General features: G+C 40.6%; 1 protein-coding gene across 1 annotated transcript in view; it reads right to left on the bottom strand.

Annotated features, from left to right (window-relative positions):
* Nucleotides 1-287: 287 nt before the first annotated feature.
* Nucleotides 288-19727, bottom strand: part of LOC104541569 (collagen alpha-1(XIX) chain-like) — a gene marked incomplete at its 3' end in the record, with an annotated part of 34084 nt that continues 14644 nt past the window's right edge. The window contains exons 4-8 of the mRNA XM_010185663.1: nucleotides 4892-5015; nucleotides 4231-4506; nucleotides 3012-3092; nucleotides 823-948; nucleotides 288-350 (exon numbers count right to left, since the gene is read on the bottom strand). Coding sequence (XP_010183965.1) covers nucleotides 288-350; nucleotides 823-948; nucleotides 3012-3092; nucleotides 4231-4506; nucleotides 4892-5015 — 670 coding nt within the window. The remainder of the gene's footprint in view (nucleotides 351-822; nucleotides 949-3011; nucleotides 3093-4230; nucleotides 4507-4891; nucleotides 5016-19727) is intronic.

The following is a 19727-nucleotide window of genomic DNA, read 5'->3' as shown; positions in this document are numbered from 1 at the left end:
TTTTCCAACCCAGCGATTCTGTGTGTGTGATATCAGAAGCAGAAGAGCAGTTTCCCAAAGAAATGCTAGGAAACTCCCTATGTTGGTAACGTAGGCTAACCCTAACACAGAATTGTTCTGTATACTCAGACCCAGGATCAGCCAAAATTCGTGATTAAATGTGGAAACCCCCAGCAATCCCTCTAGGTTCAGCTGGGCCATAGAAACTAAGGAAATCCATGAAGTTTCTATTTAAGAAAGACAAGCCAAAGAGAAAGATTTGAAAGAGAATTCAGTTGATGTTTTACCTTTTCTCCTTTATCTCCTTTTTGGCCTGGCAACCCAGCTACTCCTGGCAATCCTGCTTCGCCCTGATTTTAAAAGAAAACAAAAATCAACAAAGAAGCAGATCCCAAATGTGTGTTTGGTTTGGTTTCCTTGTCTTTATGGCAAAAGCCTAACAAAGCAAATGACTCCGAATAAATATAGCCCAACACTCAGGAGATGGATTAAAAAAAAAGTATTACGTAGAAAATAATTTACTTTTAACAAATAAAATTCACACTAAATACAATGCCTAAATATAATTCTCATTTTCACATGGATTTTTTTTTGGGGGTGTGTTCAACCAACCAAACCTTCTGGACCTCTCCAACCCTAATTCAAATTAACTACATCTAAAACGTATTCTTAACTTGGAAATACAAGGTAAGCATGTTACAACAATACAAACCAGTACGAAATTTTTCATAACTATGAAAAAAAGAAAAATCAACCTGTTTTTAAATTCCTAGCAGGATTAAACAGTAGGATGCACTAAGAAGCAATAGGAAAACCGCGTACTTTGTTTGGAAAGCAGTGGCATCTCTCTCTGGATTCTTGCTGCATTCCTGGCCGTGTGTATATTTTGCTGGCACGAACGGTCACTGGTGATGCAGTTGTAGCCAGTAAGGTCTCCTCACGTGGGCACTAAAATAAGAAGATTTTCTGATTTTTGGTCTACTTTGGTTAATAGATAAACTCCATCCAAACACTATTTTTGAGTTAATTTCTGTTTTAATACTCTGGTACAAACCGTATTACAGAGAAGCCACAACAACTGCCAAACAGAGGAAAAAGCTGCAGTTAAATGAAGTCTAAATATTGTGATCCTTTTCTACTGAAATAAATGCCCGTGAAAACCGATCTGACCGTCCCACTTCTTTCTTCCAAAAGAACCCAGACAGAGGAATGAAGTCTCTCAGAATTAGAAGTAGTGAAGCAGCAAATGCCCACAGAGAAGAAAAACAGAGGGCATTTCTCAGTCCCATCCTGTCTTCCACCCTCTGTCCCAAAACACAAACTGTTGGAGTGAATGTGAGGGGAAAATTCTGACTCTTTTTTTGGTAATGAAGTATTTTGGGCATGCACAGTTTGGAATCGAACAAAATACTGCCCTGAAGCCAGCATTCACCTGTGTGTGACTCAGGAGAGCTGAGCCAACCTGAGGATGTATCAGAGGACAAGCCAACAGAATCTGATATGTTTCAGAAGCCCTCATTGAGATCTACTGAGGTCTCCTGTGAGCCTCCTGTCAAAGAAATTCTGACGGGATTTACAGCTTACTGTAGAAATTTGTTTCCAAGGATCAATTCCTTCCCTTAAATTACTGATAATGTAGTCCTTATAAATGGTGAGGAAATAATGGAAAAATAAATCAGAAAATGAAATGCTGGTTTCAGATTTATGAACAAGTAGTCCACCATTTTTTACGTCTTCAACACACAACATGGTGCTTTTAGCTGTGTAGCTGAATGAATGTTTCAGATGCTATTAATAAAGCCTATCCTTGACCTTTTTGTGTTCATTTATAATTAGGGTTTGTTTTGGCTTTGTATTTTTGCTACTGTGTCATAACTGCTAAACAAATTGCATTTCCATGCACAAAGTGGAAGCTACAGAAAAGAAATTCATCCATTCCACTTATCCATGTGTTTCTACACCCAGGAGAAAGCCTGCACTATTAGCAGGAATAGATTTTTAGATATATGTGAACAACAAATTACTATTTAAAATTGAAATTTCCCCTGCTAAATTAGATCCAGCCTCCTCCATGGTTCTGAGAACCTATTAAATGTCAGTTCCCATAAAGTCTTCTGCTCCTCTGTTCTTGGGCAGCTTTATCCCTGCACCCCAGGTGCTCTTTTTTCCCAACTCTCTGTATCTGGAATCAATTATTCCTTTCTGCACACTGATTTTTTGGTGACTGCAGGCAGGGTGGTGATGGTGCTGCCCACTACCTCAGAGAAGATCTTACAGAATATTCAAAACCAGCAGTCCAATATTGTAACATATTATCTTTCTGAGGTTTTAGTTTTTTCTTTATTTTGTTGTTTTCTCCACGTGGGTTTCATTCAGCAAAACAACCACATCCTCAGCTTCAAGCATTTCTATACTTCTAGTGCCTTCCAGTTTACACTGATTCTGTCCATCAAAACAAAAGGGAAAAGTGAACCCTGTAAACTAAGTCAGTATTTCCCCTTATGTTAACCAATATACACATTTCAACATGTGCATTATAAAGAAGAAAGTATTTGCCAACTATGAAACATCAATCCCTCCATTTTGGTGTACTGAAATAAGGGAAACTCTCAACACCTTCCTATTTTTCTTCCTTTCCACCGTCACGCGGACTCTTTCACGGGTTTTATTTATCATCTGTAATGCTCCACTAGATACAACTGTTATTAAGATGGCTTCTGTTATCACAGTGAGTTGTTTCCTACTCCCAGACTTCCTCAGTGACTAATTAGATATTAATCAATGTTAAGAAATGCATTTCAAAAGCACTAGCAGCACCTAGTGCCTTTTACTGAAGTTCCACCGTGTTATTCAGTCAGGCAGCACGAAACAACGTACTGTGACTGCAGACACAGGATTCATTTTTAGGAGGTAATTTAACACCTCTACTGAAATTTCTTTACAATTATTAATTAAGAAAAAATTACATAATTTCTTTTGTATGAACATTTGCATTTTAAGAAATAATTTACCAGGTCTGCAGATATTTCACAACAGGTATCTTCTGATGCGAGTTCTGGACTACAATAAACTGCTATGCGCTGAAGTTCAATCTATTAAGAAATAGAGAAAAGGTTAACATGAGACATACAAAATCATGGGTTGCAGCATGCATTTTCTTATCTTGGCATAACAAACTTTCTCACTGAAACACTGCACATTTCTGACATGCAGGAAGAAGACACAAATCCAAAACAATTACACAGCTCCTCACTTCAGGAGCAAATTACGCAGTGTATTACTTTGACGTTAATCACATTTTTGATTTAATTTATCTTCATGTAAGTTACATCCCTCTGTACTGCTCCTGCTATGCCACATAGGCATTTTAGCCCTCCAGATACCCTCTTCAAACCTTTTCAGGAACATAATTTTCTCCTGCAGTGAACCAGAGTAAAGGCTTGAGAAGCTGTCACATACATTGTCTGCCACTTTGGACAGACTTTTGCCTGGACTTTGCCACTAAATTTCCTGTAAAGCAAAAATCACAAATTCTGTACATAAAACTCTGTTTCAGAGATTTTAGGTGGATTGGTAAAGGGCAAGATCAGCGAGTTACAATTAGATGCCTCTTTACCTATCCGTTTTGCATCGTCTTATTCTCTCCCTTGCACTTGGTATTGAGAAGAGTGACTGCTGGTACAGGATCTGCTCTGCTGCCTGCATCAGCTTTAGGAACACGAAGTTTTCCTGCAAAATGTGGCAATCCTGATTGACAACTTCCATCCAGAATTATCCAGCCCGTGCCACACAACCAACACAAGGTAAAAAGCATCTGCTCCTTCTCCTGTGTGCCACTTGGAAATGAGGAGACACATTCATTTCAAATAAAGTTGAAAGCCTTAGAAAATCAAATGAAGCATGAGCTTGGCCCCATGAAATAAGAGCTCTGAGTCTAATATGTCTATGGTAACTACGTGGCTCTTACTTGAAAGCTAATACAGAAAAATCCCGAAACCAGGACCAAGTTTTTGTAGTTACTTTGGTAACAGAAGGTTTGCCTTAGCGAAATGCTACAGCACTGAACGTTGTTTAGAGAAAAGGACTTAAGGATTTCAAATTAAGACTATACACTCTAAATTAATAACCAGTTCTCAACCTTTTACCTACGCGATTCTTTAGGACGTTGTTAGTACAGTTGTGATTAATACATGATTTCAAGTTATCTGGGTTCGCTGTCATACTACTCACATCTACAGGCTTATCATCTGCAGCACGAGAAGCAATCAGAGTCCTTCCCTGCAAGTCAATGGTGAATTTTTCATCAGTCTGCTTTCTCTCAATTAAATTACAATCCAAATAGAGGGAAATGATCCCCGACTGCACGCTAATACCAAGCTTATGCCACTGCCGATCAAACAACGGATAAATTTCTCGGCTCTTAAAAGTGTAGTGCAGGATATTCTCCTGAGCAGATTTGGTGATATACTCCACCACCTTTTTTGTACCATCCAGAAGGACAGAGATCTGAAAGCAAAATAAAATCAAAAAGTGGTCATTTGAAAGTTAGAGTATATTAATTAAACACATATATAAACTATATATAATAGAAATACTTTGACTACACAGATTGGGCAAGAATTCTGTGAGGAAGCATTCTCCTGTGTAACTTTGTAAATACATATCAGCTACAAACCATAACACTCCTTCTTATCCTCGTTTGCAGTCTTAAAGAATTGTGTTAAATTTCTGTCATCCCTATGATAAATCATCAATTATTTCAGAGCTGTCTGTTCCATATAAACTGTAGCTAAATCCAGAGGTGAAACATCCACTACGTTGTATTTGCCATATTTATATGGGAAAAAAAAAAGAAATATAATGAAAAAAATCAATCAAAGCCAACTCTAACCTCAGGTGTGTCATACTGATTTAAAACTTGCCATATATACCAACGCTCTTTCTTGGTATTTCGCCGGACACGGAACGTAGCAACTAGAGAGTATTCTTCAGGAAGTCCGTTTGGAAACACTTGCCTATAGTGAGAGAGAGGAAAAAGGGATTTCTTGTTATTCTGACACACACAAACACTACTTACAAGGAACGAACAGAAATAATACCCTGGGAAAGCAAGGAACCAAATGCTCACTCGCACTCACACAGATTTACAGACTCCAGTGGTCAGAAGCACCTCTTAAAAGTACGATTTAGTCTGCTCGTAAGAATAAATGGCTGAGGATTTTGCTCATGAATTTTTTGTTCTAACTTTTTAAAATCTGTGATTACTAGAAACAGGAGTGTTAAAAGAACTGCTGCAAAGTGAAGGCCCCACAAATGTATTTTAAAATACTGCTTTTCCTGATTTACTGCTTGAATACTGGAACAAGGTTCCCAGAGGACTTGTGGAATGATCCCCATCCTTGGAGACTTTCAAACGCAGCTGGACAGGGCTCGTAACAACCTGATCTAAACTTCGAGTTGGTCTTGCTTTGAGCAGGGGGTTTGATCCAGTGACTTCCAGGGGCAATGACCTGGACATCTCGAGTACCAGAACAGCTGGACCTCAGCGGGCTTGAACGAAAACAAGGGATGCATTTCTGCATGGACAACTTGCTGCTGTTTGACTTCAATGTCCCTTTATATCACAGAATGCAGTACACCACCACTTCTACAAGCTATTTGAAGTTTGTTTTCCAGAAAAAAGCAGTCTGTAACTCAACTCTACAGACTTTGGTAATCATTAAATAGACACTGTTTCTGTACTAAACAAATCAGCATTGCGCAATCAGCTTTTTTCTCTTTTGAAGCTTCTGCATTTCAAATAATTTCTTTTCTGAGACAGAGGTGAGACAAATGAAAACAAACTCTACACAACACTTGAGTGACTAACGTGTTAACATTGCTGAAAGCTGGCAGGATTGCTCAAAAAGCCACATTGCAAAAGGTATTCCCTGGATCGGAGTGGAAGAAACCTGAGGGCTCCATGCAGCAGAAAAATTTCCTCCATTTTTCTTCCCACAATCATGTGAAGTAAATGGTGCAGTTCTAGAACACTACAAATGGGATTAGAATTCCACAGTAATGTGTTATAAAGGCTTTACTAAAAAACTAAAACCAAAACTAAGGGGAAAACCAAAGAAAAGAGGCAAGCAGCAGCTGAACAAAACAATAACCCCACGTCCCTCCTGGAAATCAGTGCCCTTGTTAACTTTGGATCTCAGGAAAAATGCCTTCTGTGCAGAGAAACCTGCTCTAAACCCTGCCCAAGCGTTTCTGTATGGAGTAACAGCTACTGAAGTCCCTGATGTGAGAACTGCACTTCTTTGGCTCATTTCCTACAGCTGATTCCTGTTTTATCCCAGGACCAAGTTGGCTGCTCTCCCACATTGTTAGAGGGCCCGTACGCTCTGGGTACAGCTGGAGACGTTTCGATGGCAAAAGGCAAGGCAAAAGTGAATAGACTTTGCAGGATGTGGATCTAGATTTCATACTACTCTGTATTTTATTAAGAGCATGTTTGATTTGTAAAGAAAATACCTTCATTAGGCATGAGTGCATCTCTGCAGAATCATTGCTGCTTGTTGCTGACACTCGAAGAGCTATCGAAATGCAATTCAGTATAAGGCTTCTAAATTTTTAAGTTTCTTTCAGAATTTTCTGAAAACATTTAATTGTGTGTGAGTGTACACGATATAAAATTATCTTAACTGTTAATCAAAGCATTTGGGAAACAGGACAAGAGTGAAGGTATGGGCAGGAGCAGGAGCTCACTGTAGCTTTTCTTACCTTTGAACTGACAGAAAAATATATTGAGAGAAAAGCAGACAAGGTCAAATTAATTCCTGAGATCATTACAGTGACTTTGATGAAGTCAACTAAACAGGTAAGGTTTCAATAGAGCTGGACCAAGGAGAGTTAGATTCACAAAATAATTGAGGTGGAAAGGTACCTCTGGAGGCCAATGGATCCAAGCCCCTGCTCAAAGCAGGGCCAACCTGAAAATTAAGGTAACGTTAATATAAGTCCTGTCCAGCGGAGTTTTGAAAGTCTCCAAGAACGGAGATTATTCCACAGCCCTCTGGGAAACTTGTCCCAGTGTCTGGCCAACAAAGAGCACAGATTTGGTATGTGACTACTGTGTATCAAAGGCATAGCTTAACAGATGTAATGTCTTTATTCTGAGTAAAGTTCTCATTGTGTACCCATATGAACGTTCCTCGGTGGTAAAAGATGCTTTAAAAGATGCACTTAACACTCAGCTCCTTCCTGCCAGACAATGAATACTAAAAGGAAACCAATGAAGGGATAAAATACTCAGGAAACTAGCATACTATCTGCTACTGTACACAATTGTATTTATGCTCTTTCTCCCTGAATGGCTTCCAGTGAACGCAATAGAATAAAAAGGATGAATCCAGCACTGAGGTGACTGAGGTACAGATGATCTGTAAGACACTAAAGCAAAATTTAAGTATTACTGCCATGGTATCATCTACTCTGTAAAGCTCAGTTTAAAACTCCTCAGGAACCGTAAAAGTGTGTATGTGTTTTAAACAATAAATAGATAATGACATTTGACTGGGGGGCAAAAAAGCCAGAAAAGGAACATGAACAGAAAACCTCATAATAAAACAGAAGAAAAGCTATAATAAAATTGTGCAAAATAATGAATTTGAAATTTAGAAGTTCTTTAGAATCACAGAATGTGTTGGGTTGGAAGGGACCTTTAAAACTGATCCAGTCCAACCCTGCAGTAGCAGGGACATTGGTACCAGATCAGGTTGCTCACAGCCCCGTCAAGCCTGGCCTTGAATATCTCCAGGGATGGGGCCTGCACCACCTCTCTGGGCAACCTGTGCCAGTGATCGACCACCCTCATGGGAAAGAGCTTTTTTGTAATATCCAGCCTAAATCTCCCCTTTTCTAGTTTAAAACCATTACTCCTCGTCCTATTGTACATGCCCTAGTGAACAGCTCTTCCCCAGATTTCTTGTAGGCACCTTTCAGGAGGTGGAAGGCGACAATAAGGTCCCCCCAGAGCTTTCTCTTCTCCAGGCTGAACAGCCCCAGCTCTCTCAGCCTGTCTTTATAGGAGAGATGCTCCAGCTCTTGGATCATCTTTGTGGCCCTCCTCTTTGAATGTTTATTATACTGTTTTACCTGATCGCATCTACCAACATTTAAAAACTAATGAGAAAAATACTGAGGCAGGGTGAAAACAGTAAAGCAGTAGCATTAATGAAAAATACAAAAGCAAGTTGTTCCCCATGTTCACAGCTCAACAAGAGCTTCCTCACAGAGTGTTTACCCTTGCCATGTAGCATAGAGAAGGTGCAATAGGAAAAGGAGAGAGAATCAGGGTGAAGGAAACCTCTACCAAGCTCACCTCAAAGTCTACAGATGTAAAGCACAAATACAGAAAACATTAATTTTGGGTACTACATCACAGTGTCCAAGCCAAAAGCAGTAAGAGAGATGCCAGGACTTGAGAAAGCTTAATTTTAGAGTCGCAATTAATAAGAGTGCGAATTCATCTATAAAGACAAGAAGAAAGAACTTACAAGTAAAAACAGACAGGCAAATTAGGGCATCCTTGGCATCTGATCTCTGACCTAAGGGATTCTTATGGGGTTTTTTGTACAAAAGTGGCTGAATCAAAATACAAAATCAGACTTGAGACTGAATCTGAGATTTTCTTCTCCCAGGAAATATCCTTAACAGTGAGACAAGAGTGAAGTTCTCCCGTTACTGTTGAGCTTCCTTAGCGTAGAACAATTCAAACCAGACATCCCTCCTGGAGGACAGTGCTCACCTTCAAGGCTGGTGAAAACATCCTCTCTCCCCGTTCTACATTGAAAGTGCTCATGATTGCTGTGGTCTGCAGTGAATTCAATGCTACCCAAGCTTATTATGGGCTATACAGCACCTTCCCTACAGAGACTGACTGAGAGAATTGGGGCTGTTCACCCTGGAGAAGAGAAAGCTCCAGGGGGACCTTATTGCGGCCTTCCAGTTCCTGAAGGGTCCTACAGGAAAGCTGGGGAGGGACTTTTTACAAGGGCAGGGAGCAATAGAACGAGGGGGAATGGTTTTAAACTGGAAGAGGGGAGATTTAGACTAGATATTAGGAAGAAATTCTTGACTGCGAGGTGGTGAGGCCCTGGCCCAGGTTGCCCAGGGAAGCTGTGGGTGCCCCCTCCCTGGCAGTGTTCAAGGCCAGGTTGGACGGGGCTTGGAGCAGCCTGGGCTGGTGGAGGTGTCCCTGCCCATGGCAGGGGGTGGGCTTTAAAAACCCTTCCAACCCAAACCACTTTGTGATTCTGTGACTCAAGCATAGTCAATGGCTGAGGCACCTCTGGGGACATAAGCAGAGGTCAAGCATCTCTCCGCACATCTTTGAGTCACAATGAAACTTGGGTGGGAGTGACAAGCCTGGCAGCTTAAGCCATGGTGCTTCCGAGCTTCCCTGGAACTTACTCACCGGGGAAATCTGTTGTCCAAAATTATTCATTTTAAGTGCCACCAGGGGTTAGGTGGTGCTTGAGAGGAGGCAGTCTGAACCATTCTCCAAGACTCAGACGCCCAAAGTCTGACTAAATTGTATCTTAGGTGGAATTCAGACAGTTTGCTTTTCTCCCTCTGTCCATATTGTCAATAGTATATAATAAAAAAGGAAAGGTGATGAATGGAGCACTGAGCTCTCCAAGTGAAGCACACCCTTGGTGGAAACTGCTGAAAACAATAGCAGGAATTGAAGTACATGAACTGAATACCCAGGCTTGACTTCACAGCACCCTGGCCTGCTGGATTGAGGTGGACTGCAAATTACAGAGGCCTCAGCTGGCACATTGAGGAGACCAAAAATAACAAGCAGGAAAATCCCTAGAAATACAAGGTTTTAGGCCATATATATATGTGTTATACACATCCAGACATTCAGGTATCTCTTAATGTCCCACAAGTTGAAGCACCAGGTAGATGCATCCAAAATGTTCATCAATACACACTGGTGTTGTTGCAGCAACTGTGTGTCACTGTCAAAGCTGATGGATACTCAGAGCTGCAAAGGCTTTTGCTGCATTCTCCTCTTTTATACTGGATTAAATAGAGCCACAATTTCTCCTAAAAACAGGTGCTCCAGCCCAAGCACAGCATAGTCCGTACGTTATGAGGTTACCAGAGGAGTTGTTACAGGAATTTTGCATGAACTTTACAACTGCATTTGTACATAATTTCCACTGTTTGTAACCGTCAAGTACAGACTGATTTTTGGCAAAGTATTTGCCGTTGTATTTGTTTCCTCACAAGTTCTGCAAAATTCAGAAATGCAGATACCAGGTGGTTCTCCTGGTGCTACCACGCTAAAAGAAGTAATTATGAATGAATTAACCGTGTATTCACTGCGCTATAAACAGTTTTAGTTCTATCTTGGTAAAGCAGCATTGAGTTACCCGTATCAAATTGAGTAAGGCAATCCTCTATTTACCTTTTGTTTTTATTTTTTAAAAGAAGCCCTCATGGAAAAGCAGCATCTATTTTTACATCTTATGAACTCTAATTGTTCCGTATCGAATCAGAATGCACTACAGCATATGATAAACTTCCGTATTTACAAGTATCAATGAAGCCTCCAGCTTGCTGAACGTCTTCCAAGAAGAGAAAGATGAGCCAACTTACATTTCCTGAGGCTGAAGTGAGAGATGCTTCGAGTTTCTGGCAAGACGTATCTTTTCCAGCTGACATACACCAGGTAATGGTATATGTCACTTGTAACATGACAGTCTTACAATAATTTGGTGAGCAGAGCTCATGGAGGTGGCTTAAACAGCTTTCCTATGGTGGGTAATGATTTATTTGGTACTACGTTGGTGGATACAATGAAATCTTAACCTTTTCGTGTTTGTTAAGGGGTTTAAACTGAGATCCATTATCAATAAAAAGCTCAAATGCAAAAAATCTCCACATTATTCTCAATATTTCTGCATCCAATTACTGTATTTTTGATTCACAGTTTATGCCTAGCTTGACTGGTACAATGGGAGAAGGGGAAATAACTAAACTGGAACGATCCACCAACATCTACCTAGAAAGGGTATTTTAAATTCTTTTCAAATAAAAGTTAAGGACAGCTGTTTGATACCCAGAATAAGAAATAATTTCCTTCCCATCCATCTTCCTCAAATCACATTAAGATGCACCATACAGTTTCACGTTACATTAGGCCTCGAGTTGTTTTCATATGACACATTATATGATGCAACTCAGGGGAAACTATTCAGACAGCTTAAGAGTTATTAATTACTTAGGAAGAGCTCAACCCACTCAGAAAATACACTGCTGAAAGCAAAGCTGCGAGTTATTTTAACACAGAGAAGAGATTTACCTGATATTTCATATACTTCAGCAGGCCTCTGCCTTCATGTACTGAGCAGGTATGGATTAGCTGTCACTTTTAATATACAGCGGGTTTGGAGAGGTTTTTCTTGGTGAAAGTCAATGTCACTGCTATCAAAACTTTAAAAAAAGATTGGTTCAAAAAGAAATAGAAATACCAAAACTGCTCAGAGTACTTTTCCCCAAGGGTTTCCAGCAGTATTCTGTATCCTTATTTACAGGAGTTATTGGTGAACTCCTGGTCCTAGTGAAGTCCAAGGCCAATTTTCTATTGATTTTAAAGAGGTCAGGCTAACAAAACTATGTCTGCTTTCGAGTTGGACCAATTTCTGTGTATTTTAACTTTTCTGATTTAAAAAAACCCACAAAACAATTAAAAAATCAGCAGCAATAAGAACAACAGACTTAAAAGCAGTAACATATAATAATGAATATTGGAAATGCAACAATTTTTTTTCTCGTTTTCCTAAGCAGAATTCTGCAGTCTGATAAAGCTCTGAGAAAATTCAGGCCAACACTGAGGCTTTTGGAGTCTTATCTTGTGGAAGGCAACTTTTAGCACTTCTGATACGGTTGCCTTGCTCAACCTGGGTATTTGTTTTACAAACCAAATGGGTCTCGGAGCAATCTGTGAACTTTCCTTGTACCTGGAAAATAAAAATAGCCTTAGCAAAGGCTACAAGAAGCAAGGATATGTGATTCTGGAACAGTAATTCACTTCCTTGCTCTCTCCTTTTAATAATGAGAATATTTTGTACTGTAAGATGATGATGAAATGGGGAGAAGCACATGGGGTTGACAAAGAATCACAGCCATACCACCAGTGAACACTGTGAAGGGAAATAAGTCAGGGAAGGGAAGAAAGCCAGAGCCTGACTCCTACAGCAAGCCAAAGTTTTAATTGAAGTAATCTCATACTCCAAACGATCCTCCCAGACCTGTACTGGTATAGACTGAAGAAAACTCAATACAGAGTGGATCCCAACAATTAATACACTACAGTAAGCTGCCTTTATGTGTACAAAGCAAGAAAAGGACATGAATAGGGTATGAAAAAGATTTAGGTGCCTTTTACAGTATGCAGGCATTGAGATGTTCCTCCAGACACCTTTGAGCTCAACACAGAATCCCAGCATGGTTTGGGTTGGAAGGGTTCTTAAAAGCCCCCCCAGTCCAACCCCTGCCATGGGCAGGGACACCTCCACCAGCCCAGGCTGCTCCAAGCCCCATCCAACCTGGCCTTGAACACTGCCAGGGAGGGGGCACCCACAGCTTCCCTGGGCAACCTGGGCCAGGGCCTCACCACCTCACAGTCAAGAATTTCTTCCTCATAGCCAGTCTAAATCTCCCCTCTTCCAGTTTAAAACCATTCCCCCTTGTTCTATCGCTCCCTGCCCTTGTAAAAAGTCCCTCCCCATCTTTCCTGCAGGACCCTTCAGGAACTGGAAGCCTGCAACATCTAATGCATGGTTACCTGTGATTCAGAAAGACTGAAGTCAGTCCATACGATTCACTCAGGCCTTACACTAAACACAGAACTTGCACTCAGACTGCTTGACCAAAGAACAAGGAAACACTGCTCTTGGTGTCTGAGGGATGAGGAACACAGATGAGAAAACAGTGGACCTCGAATGCTTTCTCAAAGGGCAGAAACACTTCTTCTGCACCTGCTTTCTCCTAACCATGCAACTGCAACCACTTTCTGGTGTCCCTCCACTTGCTGCTGCTCAAACCAGGCTGGTTTTCCATGTGTCAGCATCTCTTGCTGACTGAGAAACATGCAGGGACTTTCTAATGTTGGTGGCAGAAAGCACCCAAAACCAGTCTCTGTTGCCATAATCTCTTTTTTGTCTCCCAAACATATTTTCAGTCAGGTAACATCTCTGTAGCAGATACGGATGCATCAGTGAGTGACACCTTCAGCACTGTCTGTTCCTCCTCACATGGATGTTACAACAAGAAGTGCTGTTCATTCTGCTGGGTGTCGAGTTGTGTGAATACAGTCAAGTTTCTCATACCAAGCACCCATTCACTGAGCAGTGATGTAGGGAGAAAAAACCCCAAACAAACCAACAACCACTTTTCTAAAAGGTTTCAACTCCTGTGATTCACTGTAGAGAATGAAACCTCCCTGCACACATACAAACGTATCTTACTGTCCAGTGTGAAACCTTCAGTGTTTCCAAAACTTTCTTAAATGTCCCAGAAATCTTCAACGCTTTCCTTACTCACAACCACCCTGGTAAACTGATTGCCTCCACAAGGAGGCTGCTCAGGAGAACTGTGATGATCTGTCCCTTTCTCTGGTGGTTTTGTGATCGTCTCCTAAGATACAGCCATTGTTCAAAATTTAAAGCCAAGGCTTGCTTAAAAGAATGGCAGAGATTTAAGTTTTCCTCAAGTCATTCAAGAACTGTGCCAAGATTTTTGACCTTTTTAGATGGTCTCTCAAGGCCATTTTGCTATGCATTATGTCCTAAAACCCAGTTATGGTACTCTTCCCCCCCCCCCAAGTGTGGCAACCATCAGAAGGCGGCGATGTGAACTTAAATAGTTTTAAAGGGACTCTATATACTTCTGTTAATCAACCTCTGTCTTTACTTAAACATTTTATAAGGAGCTCTGTAACTAATGTGGTCCTTCTACTCTGCTCCCAGCAATGGAACAAAGACACCAACCCCAGTTATTAGTCTGTTATTTGGCAGTCTCGGAAGTCAATGAGATATTAAATTCTTAAGTTAAATATGATTATCTACAGTGCAGTGGAGTTATTCAGCTGAGTAAAAAAAACCCTCTGAAGATGTTAGAGAAAAAAATAATTACAGCAACCTCTGAAAGTCAACTGGCAGCGAAAATTGCTCTGCACGCATTTTTAGATGCTTCCTACCCTGCAGCAAGATCTATGGTGCAGTGTTAATTACTTGTGGAGCTCAGTGGTTGCTGTTGTCTGGAAAAGCAAAGAAAATGCAGACCACAATAGAAGATTTGTCTATTGGAGGCCATGATCCATTTCGGTCTGAAGACAGAGGATGCACTGCATACTAGGGAAAGGAGGGAGGAAATCAGGAATGATGTTTCTTCTTTCTTGGCCTATATAGCCATAATACAATCTTCTCTAGAGGAGGAAGAAATCTGAGCATCCAGCTCTCCTTGGAGGCTTTTTAGCGTGGTACACAGGAGGGCTGGTCAGCTCCAGCAGAGCTGAGAGCCTCCCACCCTCCCACTTCCCACGCTGGCCTCATGAGAGCTACCTTGTGTATTTCTGCATGACGTCGCGCTACCCAACCCATGTGTGTTGCTTCCTTAGAACCCTCAATTTCTTCCTGTTTAGTCTCTGCCTATCCCCAATTTTTAGTAGCCTTTTGCAATGAATCAGTGGAACAAGCGCTAGCAAAGTGAACTGTTGGTCATACTTGGAACAGGCTCCCTGCTTCCTTCCCTGATTTGTTCTGCCAGGTCCTAAAGTCACAACACAAGCAGGCCATGTGTCCTGCTTTGAGCTAAACAGAACTGATTTTCTATTTAGTGATTTTACTTTTCAGTTAAGACTCAGAATTCTAAGTGGCTGAACTTGCTGAAACTAACAGCATGTTTTTCCAGACAGCGTTCACTTCTACAAGTGATAGTGCCTGTATGCAAACATGGCTCTTGCTTACACTTGTGCCTATGGATACCAAGGCCACTGGTATCATGGTGCCATACTGGGGTGTCATAGGTGAGGTGTCACACCTGCAGGGAGAAGCTGACAGGACAGATGACCCAAAACTGACCAGTGAGGTATCCCATCCCACATACGTAACACTCAGTATAACACTGATGGACCATGAGGGTCTTGGCCCTGCTCTTCTCCTCCCCCTTCACTTCTGTGATGGCTGAAGTCTGAGCAGAACCCTGCCAGTTCATCTGCCTCCGATCCTGATCCGTGTGTTCCTGGATCCAGCTCCTGCATCCTGCTCCCACCTGCTGCTGGGTCCTGTCTGGGGCTTTTCCAGCGCCCTGCTCTGGTGACATAATCATCATTGGGGCAGTGGGGGGAGGATTTTATATTGGTTTTGTGTAAATATTTGTATATATTTCATTATTTTCCTACTTACATTATCCTTACTACATCCTATAGTATCATTGTTTCATTAAACCTGTTAGTTTTCTTTTCCAACCCGTAAAGTCTCTCTCCCTTATTCTCTTTCTCTTCCCTTTCTGGGGAGGGAAGAGGGGTTAACAGAGAGCGTCTGGCCAGGATTTAGTGGCCAGCCCAGCCCTAAACCATGACACAGTGCTAAGAAGTGCTCAAGAAAAAGGCGCAGGTAATGCTGAGGGTACTGCAGCCTACAACACTGTTACAGATGGATACATCCACCCATCTCAGTTCCAGCTGAGCTCCCCATAAAAAGAAGGTCTAGGAGGTGAATATTAAATTACCCCCAGAAGAGAGAGGAGTAGGAAAGAAGGTTAATGATACCAGATACCAGGGTCTGACCCGAAATAAGTAGCTCTGTCAGCTGCAGGAGTGAAGCTGTAGAGGGAGAACATGCTTTGGCTTTAACACCCCCTACACACAGCATTACTGCTCCATGAATATTTAAGCCTGGTGTTCTGCTTGCAATTTGAAGGATAATTACATAAATAATGTGCTCTTTTACAGTGTGTAAAAACTGTTAACATTCATGGATTCTAAGCGAATTAATGCGGAAAATAAAAGATTTAAAAAAATCTTTTGCATCACAGAGAAAGACTTAATAGTACTTCCAGAAAATGGAAATTATCACTTTCCTGAAGCCTCTGGACTTAGAAATGAGTTGTCTAATTAAAGCCAAGGGGAAAAAAGTGGTACATACAGCTTAGCCTGCATTTAACTCACTTTCTGTAGTAATGAGATTTTGGGTAAGTTACAGATTAAATGAGGTTAAAATCTATCAAGCTAAAAAATATCAACACTGCATTGCTAACTGCTAAGTTATAACTGTGTTTAATAGGATAGGCCCAGGACCTAAGCCTTGCTAACCCTGTGACTGTCAGACCTCACTGGGAAATGGCCAGGTATTCCCTTTAAAGGGCAGAATTTCTCCCACTTTCAGGAGAGAGTTAAAAAACCAACCCAACTTGAAAGACCACTGGATATTACCGGGTGTCCTCCTCAGGCTGGGGAAACAGGCCAGATGCTTTCTATCCAAACAAGGAACCTTGATATGTTGGGAATTTACAAACTTTTCTCAGCAAAGACTCCACAGTACAAAAAAATGCATTAAAACAATGCTTGCTTATCCCTTAACTATAACCTAATTTGAGGTTGAATCATCCGTGTAACTTCTATGCAAAAGTAACAGAAGTAGAACAAAAAATGATCTTATTTTTCAATTGTAAGGCTGAGATGATGAAGGTTCTAGGAACATCCTATCACCTACTACAGACCTAGTAGAGGAAGTGTGGGGAAGTTATGACAGTAAGGAGAACCACTGGTATCACTGATATTTTGCACTGTATAAAATTCTAACATTTAAGCATGCAATAAGATGCAAGAAATATTTTGGAAGTTTTATAGAAGAAATACTTTGTTCCCTCACTGTCCTATGACACACACAAAAAGGCATTTTGATGAATTTGGTTTTACCCTGTAAATTACTTGGTTGACAGTGAAACTGTGTACCAAATACTAGGGAAATCTATATTCTTAAGGCAGAAAACCTGCTAACAGTGTAGTCTGTAAGAGAACCCCGGAATGGCTGAGGTTGAAGGAGACCTCTGGAAATCATCGGTCCAAGTGCCCCTGCTCAGGCAGGGCCATCCAGAGCTGGCTGGATTGCAGGACAAATTTACCTGCATATGAGAACAAAATTGATCCACTGGAAGCTGCTAAAGAGATGACATTTAATTGCAATAGCAAAAGTTAGGATAAAATCAAAAGTTATGGCAAAATTTTAATTTAGGCATAATATGGATTCATAGTAGTAGTGGTTACTGGTCCTTAAGGAGAGCAATGAAGCATGGCTATGTTGTAACTCCCAGTTAATGAGTCACAACTTTTCCTTCCCGTGAAATATTATCAGCTATCTTGAATCACAAAATGGTTTTTTAGTGCTCCTAACACTTTCACAACAAACCAATCTTAAGCTCACGTAACTTCCTGGTAGAACAGCATATCTGGCTCCACATAATAACAGTAATACATTCATTTATGACTTCCTGCATTCAAATAAACTCCTGTGGAAAGAAAAGTAACCTAAAATAAGAAATTGTTTCAAGCAAGCACAGACGTCTGATGGGATTTCTTGCATCTAATATTTTCATATTCAAGTCATCATACGCAGTTTCATTACTGAATTACCACTATAATTTATCTTCTATGTTTGGTCCTGTTGTGGCACATTTTCTTTCAATGTCTCTGTCCATATGATCATTCTCATGAGTTACTGTCTTTATCGCATACATAGGAATTAAATGTCCTATGTTAAACACTCTCCATTCCCCATGACTTAGTTTCACAGGAGATATTTAATGAAGAAAACCTATGGCACTGTAAGACTCCCCTCCCAAAACACCTAGTTTCCAAACCACACCTTTACCTCTAAAATGAGTATTATCTGGCAATCCTGTACAGGTTGGCTGCTGGATGTCAATCCTGAGCAACAGCAATAATTTAATGTAAATTAAATTATTATGGAGGTACCTGAGCGCAGGAATTGGACCTGCAAGTGCACTTCTTCCCAAGCAGTTCCTGTATGTGCTCCTGGTAAATACTGTTCTCTTTTTTGTTTCATTTCATAGATTAGTTTAATCTAGCAGTCATGTAACATCCTGAACTGCTCACTTAGATCCAGTGAGGTAAAGGATAAGGTGTGTGGAGTCACAGCACCTCGATGATGGTATCTGTGCGGTTATTTCTTGGGAGTGCTCCAAAGCAAACCTCATGTTTCTTAGCCATAAAAGAGCCATTTTAGGGGATATCTGAGAAACCAACACTGCTCACCATAGATTATGAACACACATTCTTTGCTAAACCCTCAGCAGAGTTCAGAGATAACTGAGTAAAAGACATAAATCAAAGTTTATCGAGGACTTCAACGTTAACACTGCTATTATGGGTGTAGTGATAAGCAGCAGCCTAATCCCTAATATAAAAGAGATTTTATTTTTTCATATGACAATTAAAAGCCCAATGCCATATTAGGAATTATCAACGAGTTCTTCAGTGCTCAATCCCCGAGTATTTTTAGGATTTATTTTTTTTTAATAGAATTCTGAGATTCTGCACCGAGTCACATTGACTACAGCCAAAAATAACAAGATCTCTTGCACGTGGTTCTGTTAATACACCGGTGTCTGCACATCGGTTACTACAGACTACAGACTGCTCTTCATGCTGAAGTTTATTAAATGAGGGGGTTTTTTAAATTAAAGTGTGGACATGAGTTTGTGACTGGACAAAGATTCACTTGAGACAAGGCTGCAATCAGCAAACTCTGGACGCTTAGGACTGAAATCAAGTTGATACCCAGACCTTCAAGCGAAAAATCCAGGGCATGGACTTCACCGCTCATATAAAATTGAAGAAGTAGTTTTAAAAATTTGGCAATTTTTCTCCATAAATAAAAAATGTTTCACGGCATGATGATAAAAACTGCAAAGAGCTAACTACAGAGGAATGCTGGAGGCCAAAAATCTTTCACAACCAACTGAAAATAAATGAAAAAAATCAGTGTAATGAAAAAAGCACCCGGCAGTTTGACTGCGAGAGAGCCCATGAACTATTTTTAGATAGAAAAAACTACAAACTCAAAGGCAAGGTGGGGGAAGGGAATGATATTTCTGTGACATCTTTAAGCAATAAAGCTCTGCGTAGGCACAGATGTATCAGCACAAGCATCTTTTTGTAGGTACAATTTTAGTTTAAGAGGATGGCATAGCTAATGGAAACTTCATGTCACAAAATGTTAAACCACAAAAGCCAGGAAAAAAATAATCTGATTTATTACAGGGCGTTCTTTTTTTTCAGTCTCCTGATAAATGACTTCTGAAGCACGTGGCACCACAGCTTCAGCTGGAGAAATTACAGGCATTTTACAAAGACACTCGAATCCTCTCAGCCCAATCAGCAAAACTGATAAATGATGCTTCAATCTCTAATTTTGTACTACAAGATACAGGAGCTACAGTCTATCTTCAGCTGCACGCATTATATCCAGTACATTTCATTGGATTCTGTGTGGCTGCATATAGCATTGCTGTAAATACTCACATTTACTCTGGATTTCTTAGAAACTTCAGCTGCATTAATTTCGCAACAGTATTTTTGTTCTAAGACTACTCTGACTCGTGTTCTTATCAAACACAGGTCTCGTTACAGACAGATCTGCATC

Source organism: Mesitornis unicolor, unplaced genomic scaffold (assembly GCF_000695765.1).
Source record: "Mesitornis unicolor isolate BGI_N332 unplaced genomic scaffold, ASM69576v1 scaffold33845, whole genome shotgun sequence".
NCBI classification, from domain to species: domain Eukaryota; kingdom Metazoa; phylum Chordata; class Aves; order Mesitornithiformes; family Mesitornithidae; genus Mesitornis; species Mesitornis unicolor.
The sequence above is the reverse complement of the archived record's forward strand: the minus strand, read 5'-3'. Positions and strand labels throughout refer to the sequence as shown.